This window comes from Talpa europaea (genome assembly GCF_964194135.1).
Source record: "Talpa europaea genome assembly, chromosome: X".
In the NCBI taxonomy this organism is placed as follows: Eukaryota; Metazoa; Chordata; class Mammalia; order Eulipotyphla; family Talpidae; genus Talpa; species Talpa europaea.
In genome coordinates this window covers 36533275-36553925 of record NC_140081.1, presented here as the reverse complement: position 1 = coordinate 36553925, position 20651 = coordinate 36533275, and the positions used below count along the sequence as shown (strand labels likewise).

General features: G+C 45.4%; 1 protein-coding gene across 1 annotated transcript in view; it reads left to right on the top strand.

Moving 5' to 3' along the window:
* Positions 1 to 19660, top strand: part of FGD1 (FYVE, RhoGEF and PH domain containing 1) — a gene marked incomplete at both ends in the record, with an annotated part of 38226 nt that extends 18566 nt beyond the window's left edge. The window contains 14 exons of the mRNA XM_084258304.1: positions 531 to 620; positions 1345 to 1493; positions 2926 to 3082; positions 3189 to 3327; positions 9047 to 9105; positions 9242 to 9388; positions 9780 to 9872; positions 10039 to 10118; positions 15414 to 15444; positions 16251 to 16352; positions 16706 to 16831; positions 17008 to 17169; positions 18686 to 18829; positions 19355 to 19660. Coding sequence (XP_084114430.1) covers positions 531 to 620; positions 1345 to 1493; positions 2926 to 3082; positions 3189 to 3327; positions 9047 to 9105; positions 9242 to 9388; positions 9780 to 9872; positions 10039 to 10118; positions 15414 to 15444; positions 16251 to 16352; positions 16706 to 16831; positions 17008 to 17169; positions 18686 to 18829; positions 19355 to 19660 — 1785 coding nt within the window. The remainder of the gene's footprint in view (positions 1 to 530; positions 621 to 1344; positions 1494 to 2925; positions 3083 to 3188; positions 3328 to 9046; positions 9106 to 9241; positions 9389 to 9779; positions 9873 to 10038; positions 10119 to 15413; positions 15445 to 16250; positions 16353 to 16705; positions 16832 to 17007; positions 17170 to 18685; positions 18830 to 19354) is intronic.
* Between the last annotated feature and the right edge of the window lie 991 nt (positions 19661 to 20651).

Here is a 20651-nt window from a genome sequence, read left to right as displayed (position 1 = left end):
AGGTAATCAGCAGGCCTTTGCTAAAAGTGAACTGAGTGGGTGAATAATAAGGAGCATTTGCAGACTATTTAACCTGCAGTCAGCTCTGTCTTATTTATGTTTGTCTCATTGCAAATGGATTTAGATCCTATTATTATCTGTATTTGGAGATGAGGAGACTTAAATACAGAGCAGTTACACAATATATGCAAGCTAATGAATGGCAGAGCTAGGATTTGAACCCAGGAAGTCTGACTTCTTGGCTTACATACTTACACTGAAAGGACAACTTACACTGAAAGGACAACAGCTGGGTGAATGAGTAGCTGAGTAAGGGGGTACATGTCATCAGAATCGAGGGGTGGACTTTATAATACACTGGTGAGTCAAGGATGAAGTTGGTGGCCTATGGGTCTACAAGTGGGGGTGAGGTTATCTTGGGCTAAAATTGATCTTACTGTAGTAGTAGAACTGTTTTGAGAATTATAGGGGCTTGGGTGAGTGTTAGGGTATAGGATGACTGATCAGCAGTTGCCTCTTCTCCTTTCCAGTTGACTGTGCAGCAGAAGGTGTTCCATATTGCCAATGAACTCCTGCAAACTGAGAAGGCCTACGTTTCCAGGCTTCATCTCCTGGATCAGGTGAATGGCCCCTCAAGGGTCCTGGGGTGCCAGGACCTGGTAAGTGGGTGCTAAAGAGGAAGTACCAGGGCCTGAGTCCAACTCTACCACTGGGGCTAGAATCTAGAGTTGGTAAGGTCCCTCTCCGATCTTAACCCCTATTCTGTCCCTGAAGCCAACTCTGATTATGATCCCATGCTTGATCTTTGTACCAACCCTCATTCCTAATCCTGGAATACTCAAGGGGGACACCAACCCTGACTGCAGCTCTGACCCAGATCCTGAATTTACTCCTGCCTGTGAACCAGACCATGCACTTCATTTTAACTGTGATCTTGTTTCTGACCCCAAATCCACTAAAATTCTGAGGATAGGGACTTTTGTCTGCTTTGTTCAATGCTCTATCCTAGCTTCTAGGACTGTTCCTGGCATACTGTAGGCACTCAAGAATATTTGTTAAATGAGTGGATCTAATTTCAACCTGCTTTGTGACCCTGAATCTAATTCTGACTTTGACCCTGATCCTGATTTATTGTTCCAGTGTCTCCTCCGGGTCCCAATGTTGACAACCTAAAATCCAATTCTACATATAAGCCTAACTCTATTCACTCTCTCCCCTGTCTCAAGACAAATGCTGCTCAGAGCTCTACAGAGTTGCCCACAACCACTGCCCTCACCTGCAAGCTCCCCTTCCTCAGTCAAGCCCCAGGCCCAGCTGGTTGAGTACTACTGCCCTGCCCCACAGGTGTTCTGTGCCCGGCTGCTGGAAGAAGCTCGGAACCGCAGTTCCTTCCCGGCTGATGTTGTCCACGGTATCTTCTCTAACATCTGCTCCATCTATTGCTTCCACCAGCAGTTCCTGCTGCCTGAGCTAGAGAAGCGCATGGAGGAATGGTGAGGGGCCCCAGATCTAGGCTGCACACTGTCTTGTCCACTTGCCTGTCAACCCCAGCTGGATATGTGCATGAGAGTTCATTCCTGGCTGCCCTCTCCTCTTACCGCCTTTCACAAAAAGAATCAGCCCCAAGCTCTGCTTTCTAGGCCCTCCCAATATAATGTTAAACATGACCAGGTCTCAAAAAATTGAGACACAAATTAATTGCCAATGAGCTTAGCCCTTAAGAGTGTGAGATCAAGAGCCAAATTGGCTGGGTTCAAACTCCAGCTCTGCTACTTGCTATCTTTGTGACATTAAGTCAGTTTCTTATATTATTGTGCTTCAGTTTCCTCATCTATAAAATGAGGGTAATAACAATAATTTCCCTTGAGGGGTTGTTTTAAGGATTAGATGAGTTGATCCATGGCACCCAATATGTAATAAATGCTTACTGAACATGAGCTATTGTTATTTTTTGTCAGTGCTATGTTAGAGCTGAGAATAGGAGACTGTGGGAGACCAGACAAATGGAACAAAGCTAGCATGGGTGTTACAGAGGAATTCAGGGAGGAGGTAATTCCTGAGATGAGAGTCCTAAAGTAAAAGGCAGGGTTTATAGGTAGTCACTTGGCCTCCAGACGCTTCTCATCCAGTCCATCCTTTAGAGTCTATGCCACCTGCCATAATGGTCTTTCTAAACTTTAAGATCTTATTACTTCCTGCTTGAAATCAATGCCATACTCCTTACTCCCACAGGATAAAGTGTGTCACTGTTACTAGACTATGAGCACACAAAGCTGGCATGAAGCCAGTTCCTACATCTCCACAACTGGCTGTGTCCTCTGAAGGCTGAACTGAGCATGGCTCTGGGGCTTTTCCTGGGGATTTTAGTCTGAGGAGTAAAAAATAGGGAGTTCAGCTTAAGGTTTTAGGCTGAGGAGGCTAGTGAACTCACCCAACACAGTGATCCATGATGGCTGGGACCAGGCCTGGTCCTATGTCTACCTCAGCATACTGCAACCAGTGAGCATGGGTACTAGGTCTAGTGAAATGTGAGGATTGTGACCAGGCCTCATCACTTTTCCTCCCCTACCAGACAGTGACTCTCTCAGGTCTCAACTGAGTGTGACTCATTTGTCCTTAGAAACACCTAACACAAGGCTGGGCACACAATCAGTAAGTATGAAGTGGCACTTGCATTGAGGTCAGATCAGGTACCCCAAACCATGTGTTTAAGCAGGGCAGAGTTGGGGAGGCTGGCAGCCCAGGCTGTGGTCTCAGGTCAGATTAAGCCTCTTGGCCTATTTGGCCTATAACATAAGCATTTCAAAAGGAGCTGACTGAGAAGTAGATTTCCAGGACTGAAATGAGAGCAGCCTGTCTGGGCCTGAAGATAAGGATACAAGACAAGGATAGCCAGGACCATCTCAGACCCTGCTTTCACTCCAGGGACCGTTACCCACGCATTGGAGACATCCTACAGAAGCTGGCACCCTTCCTGAAGATGTATGGCGAGTATGTGAAGAACTTTGACCGGGCTGTGGAGCTAGTCAACACCTGGACAGAACGTTCCACCCAGTTTAAAGTGATCATCCATGAAGTGCAGGTAAGCAGTGAACCTGGATGAGGTAGACTGGGAGGGCAAGGTCCCCAAAGACCCAGTAGGAGGATCTGTGGCTAGACCTGAGCCCCTCTGCTTCTGCCTGTCACAGAAGGAGGAAGCCTGTGGCAACCTGACATTACAGCACCACATGCTGGAACCTGTGCAGCGCATCCCTCGATATGAGCTGCTTCTCAAGGACTATCTGTTAAAGCTGCCCCACGGCTCCCCGGACAGCAAGGACGCCCAAAGTGAGTGCACACACCTGTTGCCCTCCCTGACAAAACTTAACTCCTCAGGGTCAGCCTTACATTACCACATAATTGAGAGCCAGAATAGGATTTCCAAAGTGAAAGGGCTACATTGAAGCTCTGGAATAAGATCCCAGGATGAACCTCTAGGTTGAGATTTTTGTCTGAGTGCCAAGACAGAATATTCAGAAGGAGTCCCCTAGTCTGAACTTTCCAACTGGAATCCCAGAGTTTGCCCAGAATTACCCCCTAAGGGGAGTCATTCATTTCCCAAGAACTAAAACTATAGAAATTTTGAGAACTGAACTCTACAGATATATGTAAACAGAGTACCTCATACCTCCCCCTGATGCAACTCTCCACTCAGGTACTAGGATGAACTACATGAACTAAACCCCTGGAAAAAGCCTTCTAGGCTGAGTCCAAGGGATGAACCCCATGACATCTCTAACCTGAGCTCTCAGGCTAAACTCAGTCTAAGTTCCCAGTCATAGATCACCCCACACTCATTCCCCCAGATTAAGGTTCCCAGACTTGATCTCCAGAATGCTTTTCCCACCCTGAGCTCTCAGAGTGGGGTCCCTCTCAGGGCTCTCAGTTCCAGAGGAAGTTCCTCAGTGTGAATTCCAAAGGGAAACCTAAGATTGAGCTGCCCAGACTGAGCTTCAGAGTGTTTTCCCTAACCCAAATTCCCTAGACTGAAAACCTCTATTTTCCATCCTTCTCACTGAGCCCTAACACTATTGGCTTAGCTTATCCCCCAAATTGAGCTACCCAGGCCAATCTCCAAGGTTGAACTCCCCAGTCTCAACTCCCAGACTGACTTCCCAGACTGAGTATCCTGTTTTCTACTTCCCAGATAATGGATTCACAGATTGAGATTACTAGGCCACTAGACTAATACCCATACTCAGACTTGGGAAGGACATCTCACTGCCTCACTGAGTCTCCACATTTTATATCCCTCAAAATGGGGTCCCCCGAAGAGGTCTCCCATCTCATGGCCCACGATTCCACAGAATCACATGTCCACATTGAGCTTCCTGGACTGAGTTCTACAATTTTACTTCCACACTGGATTCCTAGCATGACATTCCTAAACTGAAATTCCCCAAATGCGCTCCTTGGACTATACCCTCAAAGTGAGCTGCCAGTGCGGTTGAGCGCTGAGTGGTGAAGCTGCCCGCGGCCTCAGTAGCGCCGGTTCGATCCCCGGCTGCTCCCTGGGCACTGGAGGAGGGTCCCACATGGCACACAGACCTCTCCTGCCGCCCACTGCTCCCCTCAGCAGTGTACTTCGGTCCCTCTGCCTGCTCTGCTCCCCGCTCTGGCTCTGGTGAATTCTCTCACCCTCCCACGCTTCTGACTGTACCCAGTGCTTGTATAAATAAATAAAAATAAATCTTAAAAAAAATACATGATCTTTAAAAAAAATAAAATAAAAATAAACTTAAAGTGAGCTGCCAGTATAACTGGGCCTGAGATAGAGTGCTGTTTTTTGTTGTTTTTTTTTTTAAGATTTATTTTTATTAGTAGGGCCTCCCCTGGTGGCACAGGCGGTTGAGCGCAGTGCTGTGAGGATGTCCACAGATTTTGCAGTGCGGGTTTGTTCCCGGCCAGCTGGTGAGAATCCCACATGGCATGGCAGACCTCTCCTGTTTCACCCGCTGCTCCCCTCAGCAGTGTATTTCAGTCAGTCTGCCTGTTCTGTTCCCGGCTCTGGTGAATCCTTTCACCTTCCCGCGTGTCTGGCCTGTACCCTGGTTCTTATATGCATGAATAAATAAATCTTAAAAAAAGATTTATTTTTATTTATATATGCATACGAGAATGGGAGTGCAGGCCAGAGGCACGGGAGGTGAGAGGATTCAACAGACATAGAGTGGGGAGCAGAACAGATGGATCTACTGAAATACACTGCTGAGGGGAGCAGTGGGCAAGACAGGAGAGGTCTGCTGCAACATGTGGGTTAGCCCCCTGGCTGGGCAGGGATTGAACTAGTGCTGCAGTGGCTGGTGATAGTTTGATAGTGCTGAGACTTAACCCCTTGCACCACCAGCGAGGCCTTGTTGTTTTATTTTCAACCCACTATGTGTCTCTGGGAAAACTGCTCAGCCTCAATTTTCTCATGTATAGAATGGGAATGATAATGACAGCTACCTCATGAAGTTGTTTGGAGGATAGGTAAGATAATTCAAGTAGAGCTTTTAGCATGGCACATGGTAAAGGCTAAATGTTAGCTGTTTTCATCACTGAATGTACTGGCTCATGCCCTCCATATTGAATGCCCCTAAGAATCAGCCCTAGATTGAGTTCATCAAACTTAGGTTCTGTTTTATACTAATCTCAACTCTAAGACCCCAGAGTGAACCCAGAGTGAACCTTGTTCAACTGAACTCCCTACACTGAGCTCAAAAATCAAACCCCCAGAAAAAATTTCCCAGTCTGGTTTTCTGAGCTGTTCAGAATGAAATCTCTGAGAGTCAACCAGAGATCTGCTCACTAGGCACCTCAGCCAAAGATCTTAAGCTGACCTCCCTATTTTTTACCCCTCAGACTAAAATCCCCATGCAGAGCCCCAGAAAGTACCTCCAGATCTGAGTCCCACTGATTCATTCTTCTAGTTCCCCAGACTGACTCCCCTACTATCTATTTCCCAGACTGAACTCTGGAACCTAGACCCTAGACTGGGCTCCTCAAGCAAGGATAGGTGAAACGCCTGACCTTAACTGCTTACCCTGAACCCAAGACCAAAGTCTAAATCACGACCCCAGTGTAGGTCTGACCAAAGCTTCCAGACCAAGCCCATACACCAAGTTCCCCCACTCTTCACTCCTTAGCCTGAAACACCAAGTGAAACCCTGGACTGACATCCCCGCACTGACCCCTCAGTCAGAGCCTACATACACTGAACACCCAGAAATGCCAGTCTATACCCCATATAAGCTGTCTATAGGCAGAGTTCCTGATAGCTAGCAAAGCCTCTACTCTAAGATCAGCAGCAGCCTACACATGCCTCACTTCATATGCCCACAGCTTGCCAGAGCCTTTTTCCTATCATCTTCCCTGGGCAACTCCTACCTCCACGACCCCTGTCCTGGGATGGGGGACATACTGAATGTATAGGAAAAAGGGCAGCTGGGAGAGCAGTCCCAGTTCTGATATCAATTCTGCTGCCTCATTGTACAAAAAATGCACAATCACATTTATCTTAATAGGATTATTGTAAAGATTGAAGGAGCTAATTTATAGAAACCATTTATTGGGAAGCCCTGGAGAGGGTGATAGGACCTTGACCCCATCTGAGGGAGCTCTTAATCTACTGAAGGATACAGATACAGATATATAAATGCACAATGAACACACAGTGTGACTAATGGGCAGAGCCAGCAAAGAGGAATCTAGGAACCCAGACCCTAACCTAGCCTCGGAACTCAGGGCAGGCTTACTGGAGGAGGTGAGGTAAATCCAGAAGACTGAGTAACAGTTGGCCAGATGGAGCAAGCCAGAATATATGAAGGGAGATGGACAACTAATCCAGAGTTAGTGGACAACAACACAGAGTTCTAACCACTAAACAATCATAGCATGTAGGTAGGTGCAAGTAGAGAAAGCTGGGGAGGTCAACAGAAGCCAGACCACCAAGGATTTTGAATGCCAGGCCAAAGGGCTGGGTCTTTATCCTCTAGGCATAGGAGAGCATTTGACAGGTCTGTGCAAAGGAATGACAGCAAGTCACATGAGAGAAAGTGCTCTCAGGCAGCTAAGGCAGAAGACAGCTTAGAAACTGGCACCCGAATGGCCTGAGCTGAAATGGGCCACAGATATTGAGCTCCAAGACAGATCATGGACAAAAACCCTCCTGGGAAAAAAAGACATGGTTTGCCAACCATATGAATCCTCTTCAGAGGCAGCTGTGCCTCCATTACAGGCATTTCTGAGTAGGAAAATCTAGTACCGTACAAAGAGTGGGATACAGTGCCGCTACAGGTGGACATCAAGTATAGGCAGGATTTGTTAGTGTGTGGAAAGATAGAGGGACTTAAATTTCAGTTTTTTCCTGATGATACCTGGTCACTATGGGGAATACAGATATTACAGGAAAGAACAAAATAATCACTTGTGATACAGGTCCCCAGAGAATAAGTACGAGGACCATTTTGACATGTATACTCTTGCTAGTGTTTTTCATACATTTGCAGATTTGACATTCAGTATATATAAATTTGTGTCCTCCTCTTTTCTTTAAATATCTTGAGCATAGCGCCTCCCCGGTGGCCCAGTGGGTTAAATGCCAAGCTGTGAAGCTGTCCGCAGCCTCTGCAGCGCGGGTTCAATTCCTGGCCGGCCAGGGAGAAACCCACATGGTGCAGCAGACCTCTCCTGTCTCACCTGCTGCCCCTCTCAGCAGTGTCTTCAGTCCGTCTGCCAGTTCTGCTCCCCGCTCTGTCTCTGGTGAATTCTCTCACCCTCCCGTGCCTCTGGCCTATACCCCAGTTCTTGTATAAATAAATAAATCTTAAAAAAAAAATTTCTTGAGCATTTCCCAGATTGTGAAAAACCATACATAAGCAACATTTGTAAAGGTTGTTTACTATTCTGTTACATGGATACACATTAATTTATTTAACTGAACCTCTGCATTGGGCATTTTTATTTCTAGTTTGATACTGTTACAAACACCACTGCAACAGAAAGGCATTCTCTGAGTGGGAAGATCTAGCATCATACAGACAAAGAGTGGGGTACATTGCAGCTACAGCTGGGCCTCAAGTATGGGTAGGATTTATAGTGTGTGGAGAGAGACACACACACTACAGACGAACTACACATGGTGTAACTAAGACTTGGAGAGAAGAGATTTGCCCAAGGTCACCGAACAGAAGTGACTCCCATGCCTACTCATACATACAAATTAGTGTATTTGTACATAGAAAGTGTATAGATTCACATAATCAGAATTATTGAGACAAAGAGTAGGATCATCTTTATTTCTTTATATGACTTTTCTGACATGTTCTTTGTCAAAAATATGGAAAATATAGAAAAATCTAAAGACAGTAAAAAAATCACCTCTAGTCCTACATTCAGAGGCAACTTATAAAACATGGATATGTTTTCTTTTATTTACATATATAGCTATTGTTGTTACTTTTAATTATAATAATAATCTTGTAAAATTGTGGTTTATTGACTGCCAACTAGTCCATGTACTACGATTCTGCTCTGCGGCATTGACACAGTTTCTGATTTTATCTTTTTTTTTTAAAGATTTATTTATTTATGCATACAGGAGCTGGGATACAGGCCAGAGGTGTGGGGGGTGAGAGGATTCACCAGAGACAGAGTGGGGAACAGAGTAGGCAGATTAACTGAAACACACTGCTGAGGGGAGCAACGGGCAAGTCAGGAGAGGACTGCTGCGCCATGTGGGTAGCTCCCTGGCCGGGGATTAAACTCATGCTGCAGTGGCTGCGGCCAGCTTCGGCCAGCTTCGTAGGTTGCTTAACCCCTTGCGCCACTAGGGAGGCCCACAGTTTCTGATTTTAAATGATATTACTATGTACATCTTTAAAGCTGATGATTTTTGGGTTGGGAAGGGTGTGATCAAGACAGGAAGAGGTATTAAAAGTGGAAAGAAATCCCCCAAGAGTCTTTCTGTGTTAGTCCCCCATCTGAACTCTCATTGTGCCCTCAGAGTCTCTCATTGTGCCCTCAGAGTCTCTTGAGCTGATAGCCACTGCAGCAGAACACTCCAACGCTGCCATCCGCAAAATGGTGAGTGACCCCCTTACCTAAGGTTCTTCTTTAGCCACTAACTTGTGGTATATCTCTCCCAGGGGGCTTATGACTTGTAGGCATTTGAGGGGAGGCTTGCACTTCAACCTTGCCTTTGCTCACTATCTTCTGTCAGGAACGAATGCACAAGCTGCTGAAGGTATATGAGCTGCTAGGGGGTGAGGAAGACATTGTCAGCCCCACCAAAGAGCTCATAAAAGAAGGCCACATCCTTAAGCTTTCAGCAAAGAATGGGACCACTCAAGACCGATACCTCATACTAGTAAGTGCTATTTATGGGTTTGTGGGTACACCAAGCCCACTCCACCATACACACACACTGACCTGAAATTCACTCAAGACTGTACCTCCTGCTGGCCACTCTTTCCTCAACTAATTCATTGTGTCTTCACGACCTACACTAGAATTTTTTTCTCTACACATGATGTGACTAAGACTTAGAGAGAAGTGACTTGCCCAAGATCAACAAACTGAAGTGACTTCTATGCCTAAGCTTTTTGCTTGCAATCTTTGTGCCTAATCTGGATGGAGTTTTCTCCATCTATTGCCTTGAATCTCTAGCAATAAAGATTCAGGAGTCCCATAAGGGTAGGGAGCTGGGCCACACCCCTTCCAGGTCCTCTGCACACATATTCCAACCTTTTCCTTTCTAGTTCAACGACCGCCTCCTTTACTGTGTGCCCAGGCTGCGGCTCCTTGGCCAGAAGTTTAGCGTGCGGGCACGCATTGATGTAGATGGCATGGAGGTGAGTATTAGGAGGTAGAAAATGGGGAGCTGGTGTGAGGTCTAAGTGCTGGGAAGAATCAAAGTCATGCTGACTTTGACTTCAAGTCTGTGAATGCATGAGTGCAGAGGACAAGAGTTCTGTGAGCTCAGTATGCCTCACTGAGCCTCTTTCTCCCTCTATTCAGCTAAAGGAAAGCTCTAACCTCAATCTGCCTCGGACCTTCCTGGTGTCAGGAAAGCAGCGCTCCCTGGAGCTCCAGGCCAGGTACTTGTCCTTGCCTCTACCTTCCCTCCAGTGCCCTCTTCCCTTCAGATAATGCTAAGGCATTTCTAGGGCAGATTTAATTCCCTAAGGAAAAGATGGTTCCAGAGAAAGAGTGAGCACCTTTCCCCAAATATGAAGGCTTGCTTTCCTGGTGGTTTTCCTAGAAAGGGAAGAATGGAATATTAATTTGAACATGACTAATAGCAACATAGTTTATTGTAGATTCAGAGATTTAAGAAAATTAACTGCAACCAAGTACAACGTTTAGTCCATGATAGGTTGTTTGAGAAAAACAACCCTAAGAGAGAGACATTTGTAGCACAACAGGGGAAATCTGAATGTAAACTGAGTATTTTATATTGGGGGAGTATTGCTTACTTTCTCAGGTGTGATAATGGTAGAGTGGTTATTACGAGAATGGCCTTAGTTTTTGGTGGTGCATGCTGAGGAGTTAGTGTTGCCATATATTTTTACATGGTTAATTAACCAAAACATATATGTATACACATATATACATACATGTATTCATGTATGTGTGTGTATATATATATATATTGGCAAGATAATAAATTTTTGTACCTATATGGTGGATATATTTATTGTAATTATGCTGTCTTGCTTTTCTGTATGCTTGAAAATTCTAAAATAAGAGAGGAAGAGAGAAATAAATATAGGCTGCAGAGTATCCTGGAGGATGTCATCTAAGAGTTGGGTCTCAGGCTCTGGGAGACTGAGAGAGTATCCTAGAGACCTGCAGTTGGAGAGATGGAGAAAAAATCCAGTGGCTGGCACATCCAGGGGAGAGTAGGTATGGGGCCCAATGCAGCTTGGCCTGAGGGACAAGCACAGACTTAAGGTCTGCTGGGAGGCTGGGATGGAGGGGCTGTAGTGGGATGTTGGGCCCAGGGGGTGCATGAGCAGTGTAGGATTTCCTCCTAATGGCAGAGAAAAGACATGGAGGGTTTGCTTTGCAAAGGTTTTTATTGCCCTTAAAAAAATTTTAATGAAAATTTTCAAACATCCAGAAAAGTAGAAATGTCACAAATACCCATATGCCCACCATTTAGACAACTGGTTCTCAACCTTGGTGACGCAGCTCAGGTGCTTTTAAAAAATGATGTCTGGGACCCACCACTGGAGACTGTGATTTAATTTGTTTAGGATATAGCCTGAATATGGGAAGTTTTTAAAATTCCCCAAGTGACTTTAATGTGTGCACCAGGGTATAGAATCACTGACATAGAAGTTTGTATCTATTGACATTTTACCATATATATCTTTTGATGTAAAGTACAAATAGGACACTTTGAACCTACATACTTCAGCATGCATCACCATAAACACTATTGTGGCTCTTAAAAGTCAAATGCATAATCACCTCAGGATCCATCCATTTTGTCCCAAAAGGCACTATTTCATCTTTTTTAAATAGTTGATTAGTATCCCATTGAGTATATATTCCATAAATTCCTTATCCAGTTGTCTGTCAGTGGTCGCTTAGGTTGGTCCCATAATTTGGCTATTGTGAACAATACTGCTATGAATGAAGGAGTGTATAAATATTTTTGTTTTAATGTTTTCAAATTCTTTGGGCAAATAACCACAGTGGGATTACTGGATCATGTGGTATTTCCTTGTTTGTTTGTTTTTTTTTGTTGTTGTTGTTGTTTGTTTGTTTTGAGGAATTCCATACCTTTTTCCACAGAGACTGCCCCAAATTACATTCTCACCAACAGTGGATGAGTGGTCCTTTTTTCTCCACATCCTTCTCTAACATCCTCGCCAACAGTTTTTGTTTCCTTTTTTTTGGGGGGCGGTATAGGTTGTTATCACAGGAGTGAGGTGATATCTCATTGTAGTTCTGATTTGCATTTCCTACACAATAAGTGATGTTTTCATGAGGTGATTATGCTAAGTGAAATAAGTTAGAGTGTGAAAGACACATGAAAATTTCAGCCATTTGCGGAAAATAAATAACCAAAGAAGACAAACTGGTAAAGCAACAAGAATAATTCTTAGACTGTGAAAACTATACCAGAAGGGGTGGGGATAGGAAAGAGGGAATAGAGGAGGGACTGTGATAGGGTTGTAGCACTGGTTATTTGGTAAAGAGGGTGATTAAAGCATGTATACATATGGAGGTGTGAAGTTGTACTCCCAGAATCATAGTTATGTAAATGAGTGGCAAATCAATACAGTTTGAGAGGGGGAAATCATAAGCAGTATTGCTCACTGCAAAGAAATTACAAATCAGAAAATATAAATTAAAATAATTAAAAAAAAATAATACCATCAGAATAAAGTGCAATCCCATCCAGGGATAACCAGTGCTAATGTGTTAGCAGAATTCTTTCAGGCCTTTTCTCTATTCACATGTGTATGTATGTGTGTCTAATATAGATTCCATCAAGTGTTAACATTGTGCTGTACTTACTTTATCACAAATCTATTCTTTCATCTACCCACTAATCAATCCAACTGATACTTTAATGCATTTCAAAGCAAATTGTAGACATTACACCTCACCCCTAATGACTTTGGTCTATATATCTTAAATTAAAATTCAATATTTATTGAATATACACTCCTTTTTTCTCCATTGGGTCACATATGTTATTTGAACATGTTTTACATCCTTAGATAAAGAACTCCACGATATTCCCTCCTGTGTGTTTTCATCTTGCTTTTTCATGGTCCATGATGCCAGTTTAGGCTGTCAGTACAATGAAACGAAACTGACAGGGATGACAGCAGTTATTCTGCCATTTTTCTTGATCTTTGAGTTGTATACGAAATCGGGGACATTTACACTCACACTTGTTTCATCTGCCTGTGAAGTTCATAACAATTTTCCCAGTTCTGTGACTGTCAATGATTTCAAATTGATTCCTATAACAATGCTACATCATCAGAGTTAGAAACTGGACAGTGACTTTGGAGCATAGCCTAATGCTTTTCTTTTTAGGGTTATTGATATTCTTGAGAGCATCTGCTAAGACATTCTTGTGCACCATTATGGCAGCAGGAAACATGGTGGGAAAAGCCTCTCCTCTTTTTTTTAAAAGATTTATTTATTTCTGCATACAAGAACTGGGGTGTAAGCCAGAGGTGTGGGCGGTAAGAGGATTCACAGAGAGAGTGGGGAGCAGAACAGCAGATGTACTGAAATAGACTGCTGAGGGGAGCAGCAGGCGAGACAGGAGAGGTCTCCTGTGCCATGTGGGTAGCTCCCTGACTGGCCGGGGATGGAACTCGTGCTGTCTTTAACTCCTGTGAAACCAGGGAGACCCCTCTCTCCTTCTTTAAAAAATATTTATTTAGGGCCTCCCCTGGTGGTGCAGAGGTTGAGCGCTGGGCTGCGAAGCTGCCCGCAGCCTCTGCAGTGCCTTTTCAATCCCTGGCCACCAGCGAGGGTCCCACATGGCATGACAGACCTCTCCTGCTGCACCTGCTGCTCCCCTCAGCAGTGTATTTCATCAGTCTGCTTGTTCTGTTCCCTGCTCTGGCTCTGATGAATTCTCTCACCCTCCCGTGCTTCTGACTGTACCCAGTGCTTGAATAAATAAATACACAAACAAACAAACAAATAAATAAATAAATAAGTCTTTAAAAAAATTTATTTATTTATGCATACAAGAACTGGGGTATAGGCCAGAGGTGTGGGGGGGTGAGAGGATTCACCAGAGACAGAGTGGGGAGCAGAACAGGCAGATCTACTGAAACGCACTGCTGAGGGGAGCAGCGGGCTAGACAGGAGAGTCTGCTGCACCATGTGGGTAGCTCCCTGGCAGGCCAGGATCGAACTCATGCTGCAGAGGTTGCAAAGACAGCTTCACAGTGCGTGCTTAACCCCTTGCACCACCTGGGAGGCCCCTTTCCTTTCCCTTTCTTTTTTTTTAAGATTTATTTATTTATTTATTTATACAAGCACTGGGTGTAGTCAGAAGCATGAGAGGGTGAGAGGATTCACCAGAGCCAGAGTGGGGAGCAGAACAGGCTGACTGAGGGGAGCAGTGAGCGCGGCAGGAGAGGTCTGCATGCCATGTGGGACCCTCGCCGGCAGCCAGGGAGCAAACCTGCGCTGCAGAGGCTGCTGCGCCACCAGGGAGGCCCCCCTCTCCTTTTCTTTAGGCAAGATTTTCACAGTGAAATGCATAGGTCTTAATGGTACCATGGATGAATTTTGACAAGTGTAAACTCATGTGACATAATATGCTTTTTAAAAAAAGGGAATGTGTTTTATTTATCCAGTTGTTGGAAAAGTCTTGATGTATTTTTTTCTGTTTTTGAAGCAAAAATGCATCATGACTTTTCTGACAACCGAGTATGTTATACTAAAACTTAACATGTTAAAAATTTTCTATATCATTAATGTTCTCTGGCAGTAATGCTATAGCATCATTTCTTTTTTTCCCCCAATTTCCCTTTATTGGCAGCTTCCATTTCACCATGATAAATAGCATTGAAATGGCCATTCTTGTAGCTAAATATTAATTCACATCCTTAATTTTTTACAAAGTGATTCTAAGGATGTTGTAAGATTTTCCTACTAGAAAATGCATTTGATGTCTGGAGTGTGGAAGGGATGTGGATGCAGATGTAGAAGAACTTATGTACCATACCTAGTGAGTAGTTGATGGGACTGCACTGAGGAGCCTTGGAGACCACAGGGTAAATACACACCGATTGAGCATGTAACACACCAGGGATTATGTTGGGCATTTTACAAGTAACCTCATTACTACTCAGAATTACTGTGACTGATAATTATATATCATCTCCATTTTAAAAATGGAGAAAATGAAAAAAAGTAATTAACAGCCCTTTTTCCCCAAACTTGATATTCCACCAGCAATATTTATGGTTTCTTGTTTGTTTCATATTCTTAAACACACACTTCACCTATACCCCTCTACCTGAAGCCTAACACCTCCTTGAAGGAATTTTCCTTAGCAACCCTCATCCAAACTCTAGGCTAGGACAGATCTTTTCAGGGTTCCTCAGCAGTATTTTCACTGTCACAGCACTGATACCCCTGGGTCATCCTTGTCTATTTACCCCACTAGACTATGAGCTCAGTTTCCTCACAGAATCTGGAAAGTAGCTATTGAATAAATAAACCTAGACAGGCTAAGTGACTTCACTAATGTCACACAAGTAATAAGTGAAGGAACAAAGTTATATCCAGGTCTGTCTGACTCCAAAACACCTGCTCTTTATCACTACAGTTGCTTTTGGTTGGCCTACCTAACCCAACATCTTTCTTTCTCCCCTCTCCCCCACCCCTCTGCACAGGACTGAAGAGGAAAAGAAAGACTGGGTCCAGGTAACATCCAAGAAGGCTTTGTGGTAGGGGGCTGGAGGAATATTAACAGGCCTCATAGATGTTGGTGGACTCTCCCCTAAAACTCATCTTTTTTTTTTTTTTTAAGATTTATTTACTTATTTATTTATACAAGCACTGGGTACAGTCAGAAGTGCGGGAGGGTGAGAGAATTCACCAGAGTGGGGAACAGAACAGGCAGACCGACGAAATACACTGCTGAGGGGAGCAGCGGGCACGGCAGGAGAGGTCTGCGCGCCATGTGGGACCCTCGCTGGTGGCCGGGGATCAAACCAGTGCTGCAGAGGCTGTGGGCAGCTTTGCAGCCCAGTGCTCAACCGCTGCACCACCAGGGGAGGCACCCCTAAAACTCATCTTAACAAAATGAGTCTGGACAGCTGCTTTCCAACAAACTTAACCATTCCCATTTTACAGATAAGCAAACTTGAGGTCCAGGGGTTAAACCAACTCTCAAATTCTCCTTTTAGAAAGTTGATTCCTCTGAGACTATAACCCCAGTGAGTTAAGCCTTGTAAAACCATAAACCCAAACAGTGGCCAGGAAGGCCTTCTGAAGATTTTCAGCCACTGCCTACCCCCACTCGAACCATATTTCACAACTATAAAAACAGACTTGGATTTGGAAAGTCCCTTTCCAAATCAAAACCATATGCCTAGCAAGGAGCACTGCTGAACCTAGAATCCAAATTTTCTGACTCTAAGTTAGTCATTGGAAGATGAGGTGAGGGTGAAAATGTGTGGGTTATGGGGTGATCTGACCTTTCATTTTTTTTTAACACCTCCCCCCAGGCCATCAATTCCACCCTCATAAAACATGAACAGACGCTGGAAACCTTCAAACTGTTGAACTCAACAAACAGGGAAGATGAAGACACACCCCCTAACTCTCCAGTAAGATTTCTCACTAGAACCCTTTCTAGACATCCCTCAAAGTCCCCCACCTTACTTGAGATGCTCCTTTCCCCTTCTCAGAGAATAAGGACCAGATAGGCCAGAAGCAGTCTTTTGTTGGTAGGGTCATGGAGAAATCACTGGGATACCAAGGCCCAGGAAGTGACATGTCTTCAGTAGCACAGTGAGGTAGGGGTAGAAGCAGGATTCAAAAGCAGGTATTCTGGATGTGTCTACTCCCCCTTCCCCACCCAAAATGATGACCCAAACATTGGGGTAGGGGCAAGGGCTGTCTGTGTTGGGCTGGGCTGAGGAGTAGCTGTCTCTCACCTGAGACCTGGCCTTTTCTCCAGAACGTGGATCTTGGGAAGCGGGCACCTACACCCATCCGAGAAAAGGAAGTCACCATGTGCATGCGCTGCCAGGAGCCCTTCAATTCCATCACCAAACGCAGGCACCACTGCAAGGCCTGTGGGCATGTGAGTGTTGGGAGGCAGGGGCAGAGCTAGGGAGGGGGCAGACTAGCAGCCCAGAGACCCGTTTCTGAATGGGCACCCTCTGAGAGGGGGAAGGCTGTAAGTCCACTGTGGAAGTTGGTAAACTGCAACAGAAGGCCAACTAGAAACAAGCTGCTCTTGCCTACTTGTCACCCCAGGTGGTTTGTGGGAAGTGCTCAGAGTTCCGGGCCCGCCTCATCTATGACAACAACCGCTCCAATCGTGTGTGTACTGATTGTTATGTGGCATTGCATGGGATGCCTGGGAGCAGCCCAGCCTGTAGCCAGCATACGCCCCAGCGCCGGAGATCCATCCTGGAGGTAAGAGCCACACCCCTAACTAACCCTCCCACATGCACAACCCAGGCCCCAGCCACCCACCCAGTGTGACTGAGGCCTGGGCATCTCAGAAACCATAAGGTGCCATATGCATCCACTGAACAAGTGACCCAGGCTGCAGTAAAATGAATGCAAGAGTGAATGAAAGGTAGTAATTTAAGTGCTTTAGACATTTGATCCTCGCAGTAACTAAAGTACCAATTTCATTATCTCTGTTTTACAAATGAGGAAACTGAGGCCCAGAGAGGTTGTTTGCCCAAGTCACACAACCACTGAGTGGTAGAGCTGGGCTTTTTTCATTTTTATTTTTTTATTTTATTATTTTTTTAAAGAATTATTTATTTATTTATACAAGCACTGGGTACAGTCAGAAGCGCGGGAGGGTGAGAGAATTCACCAGAGCGGGGAACAGAACAGGCAGACTGAACAGAACAGGCAGACTGATGAAATACAAAGCTGAGGGGAACAGTGGGCGCTGCAGGAGAGGTCCCACCATGTGGGACCCTTGCTGGTGGCCGGGGATCAAACCGGCACTGCAGAGGCTGCAGGCAGCTTTGCAGCCCAGCGTTCAACCGCTGCGCCACCAGGGGAGGCCCGAGCTGGGCTTTTTCTAAATTAACAAATTACCTATTCTTATTACAAATAGGTTAGGAACACTGAAGAAAATTTAATAATATAAAAATATTGAAAACATCATTTCTTCCTACCCTGGGATTACTGCTATAAGCATTTACCCAGCCTCTTTCTAGGCATTTGCACATATAATTTTGGCCTTTTTTTTTTTTTTTACCAAATCTAGGTTTTTTAAGATTTATTTAATTGTGCATACAAAAACTGGGGTAGAGGCCAGAGGTGTGGGAAGTGAGATGATTCAGCAGAGACAGAGTGGGGAACAGAACAGACAGATTGACTTAAATACACTGCTGAGGGGAGCAGCAGGTGAGACAGGTCTGCTGCACCATATGGGTCAGCTCCCTAGGCAGGAATCCAACTCGTGCTGCAGTGGCTGCGGAGAGCTTCATAGTGCTGAGACTTAACCCCTTACACCACCAGGGAAGCCCTCAAGGTATTCTTTTAACATATAAAGTGAGTGCTTTTTCTGTGCCAGGCACCTTAACCATAATGCAGAGTGGCCTCTAATTATGAGGGAATGGATGTGTGATGAATCATGAGCAAAAGATGAGCAGTAAATGCATAAATGACTTGAGGAATAAATGAACTGATGGAAGAATGCCTGACTGGCATTTAGATGCCCCGCCCCCCGGCCACTGAGAGCTGTATACTTCCATCACTCTTAAGTCAGCAGCCATGTCTCAAGTTCAGCAGACAAGCCTGGCTTTAAATTTACTGCTTCACTGGGTAACACTGGGCAAATCAGTCCTGCCAGCTGAGCTTCAGCATCCTCATCTGAGATATGAGAATAACAATCCCTATGCTGAGGGAGTAGCCAGGCTGAGCCTTCTATCAACACTTATGCTCCCCATGTCTCTGGCCACAGAAACAGGCCTCAGTGGCTGCAGAAAACAGCGTCATCTGCAGCTTCCTGCACTACATGGAGAAGGGCGGGAAAGGGTGGCACAAGGCCTGGTTCGTGGTCCCTGAGAATGAACCCTTGGTGCTGTACATCTATGGAGCCCCTCAGGTATGCATCCTACTCCTTTGGGTCCTTTCAGCCACCTAACAAAATCAGGCAGCTCCTTACCCCCTCAGTCCTTTACGTCTCCCTTGCCTTGGAGGGCATATTGAGCCTAAGGGGAAATCAGAATCTCCCACTCTGTGAGACAAAGACCAGCTAGAGACAAGAAGTGATTGTAGGCCAACATAGATAGGGGAAACTGGAGTAAATTGGGGGCCTAGCTTCCTGGAAGAAACCTGAGTGGGGACTGGACACTGATTGGTCCATTTTGGAGTAAGGAAAATCAAGCAGATGAGGGCAATAGCTTACTAAATACATTATTTGGTATATTGCTAGAGATCAACTCAATTGGTTTTGGATGTGTATAGAAGTAGGCATTTGAAATAGCCTTCATTCTACCATCAATTCAGATATTTTCCTCTTGCTATAAGTGATGCAATGTAAGGTTCTGAAGCAGGGGAGGGGAAGAGTAGATAAAAAACCATTGAGAAGCCTAGGCCCAAGATGACCTTTGCTGTGTCTGCTCCACAGGATGTGAAAGCTCAACGCAGCCTGCCCCTCATTGGCTTTGAGGTGGGGCCTCCTGATGCAGGGGAGAGGCCTGACAGGCGGCATGTTTTCAAGATCACCCAGAGCCATCTGAGCTGGTACTTCAGCCCTGAGACAGAGGAGTTACAGCGGCGCTGGATGGCTGTACTGGGCCGGGCAGGCCGTGGGGACACATTCTGCCCAGGGCCCATACTGTCTGAGGACAAGGAGATGGAGGAGGCATCAGTGGCAGCTTCAGGAGCCACTGCTGAACCACCCGAACCTCCCCAAACCCGAGACAAGACCTAGATGGTTTGGGGATAACTGAGGCCCCTTTGCCCCACACTCGAGTTGCCCATGTTCAATTGGGGGCCCCAGCCTCCTCTTCCCAGCTCAGTCAATACTTGAACTCCCATTATGGGCACTTTCAATCCTGAATGCTGGGTCTCGGGTTTTTTAATTCATCTTTTCACAAAGCGTGAGCTTTTTAAAAATATTCCTACAGTGATGTTAATTTTTTTAACCCATTCCCTGGGAGGGTGGAAGCTGTTGCTAGACCCATCTGAATTAGGCCATGTTCCCTCATCAACACCCTACAGATCCTGCTTCCACCCAATTCCCCCCTAAAATTGGTGGGGGGGCAGATCTGGTTAAGTGCCATGTCTGCCACTGGCCCATAGCCCCGGCCTACTCCTGCCTCTTTAGCCAGTGTCTTCATGTGGGGTGGTGACCAGACCCTTCCTGCCTCTTCCATGGCTTACAGTTTCTATCAGCCCCAAAGGTACCCAGTATTTTATCGTCCAGACCCATGGCAGGGCCACTGGGCAGGACAGGGAAACGGGGGTGGGACTGGGTGGGGGGGGAAGACAGTGGATACTCTTTGTTTTTTAAAGAAAAATACAGTTTATTTCAGGCTTACAGAAACTTTCAGAGCGCTGCTGTGCTCCATGTGTTTGTCCAAAATACCAGGCTGCTAGGGTAGGCCCAGAAACTGCTCCCTTGCTGAGCTCAATTTCCTGTAGACCGATTCCAAGGTAATTCACAGGTAAAGCCACATATTAAACAGTAAGGTATTATTTATTGAGGTCTTAAGCCTCATCCCTGGACTTGAGTGGGATGAGATGAAGAGTTTAGAAAAGATATGGAAGAGAAAACAAAGTCCAGTCCCCAATCTAGCCAAGGTATTAGACTTTAAAGGTTGGAGGCTGGGCTGCAGGAAAGGAGTGCTCTGGCAAATTCCAAGTACTGGGCAGGGGTACAACACAGCTTCTCTCAGTATATGGTGGAAGGAGAAAGAAGA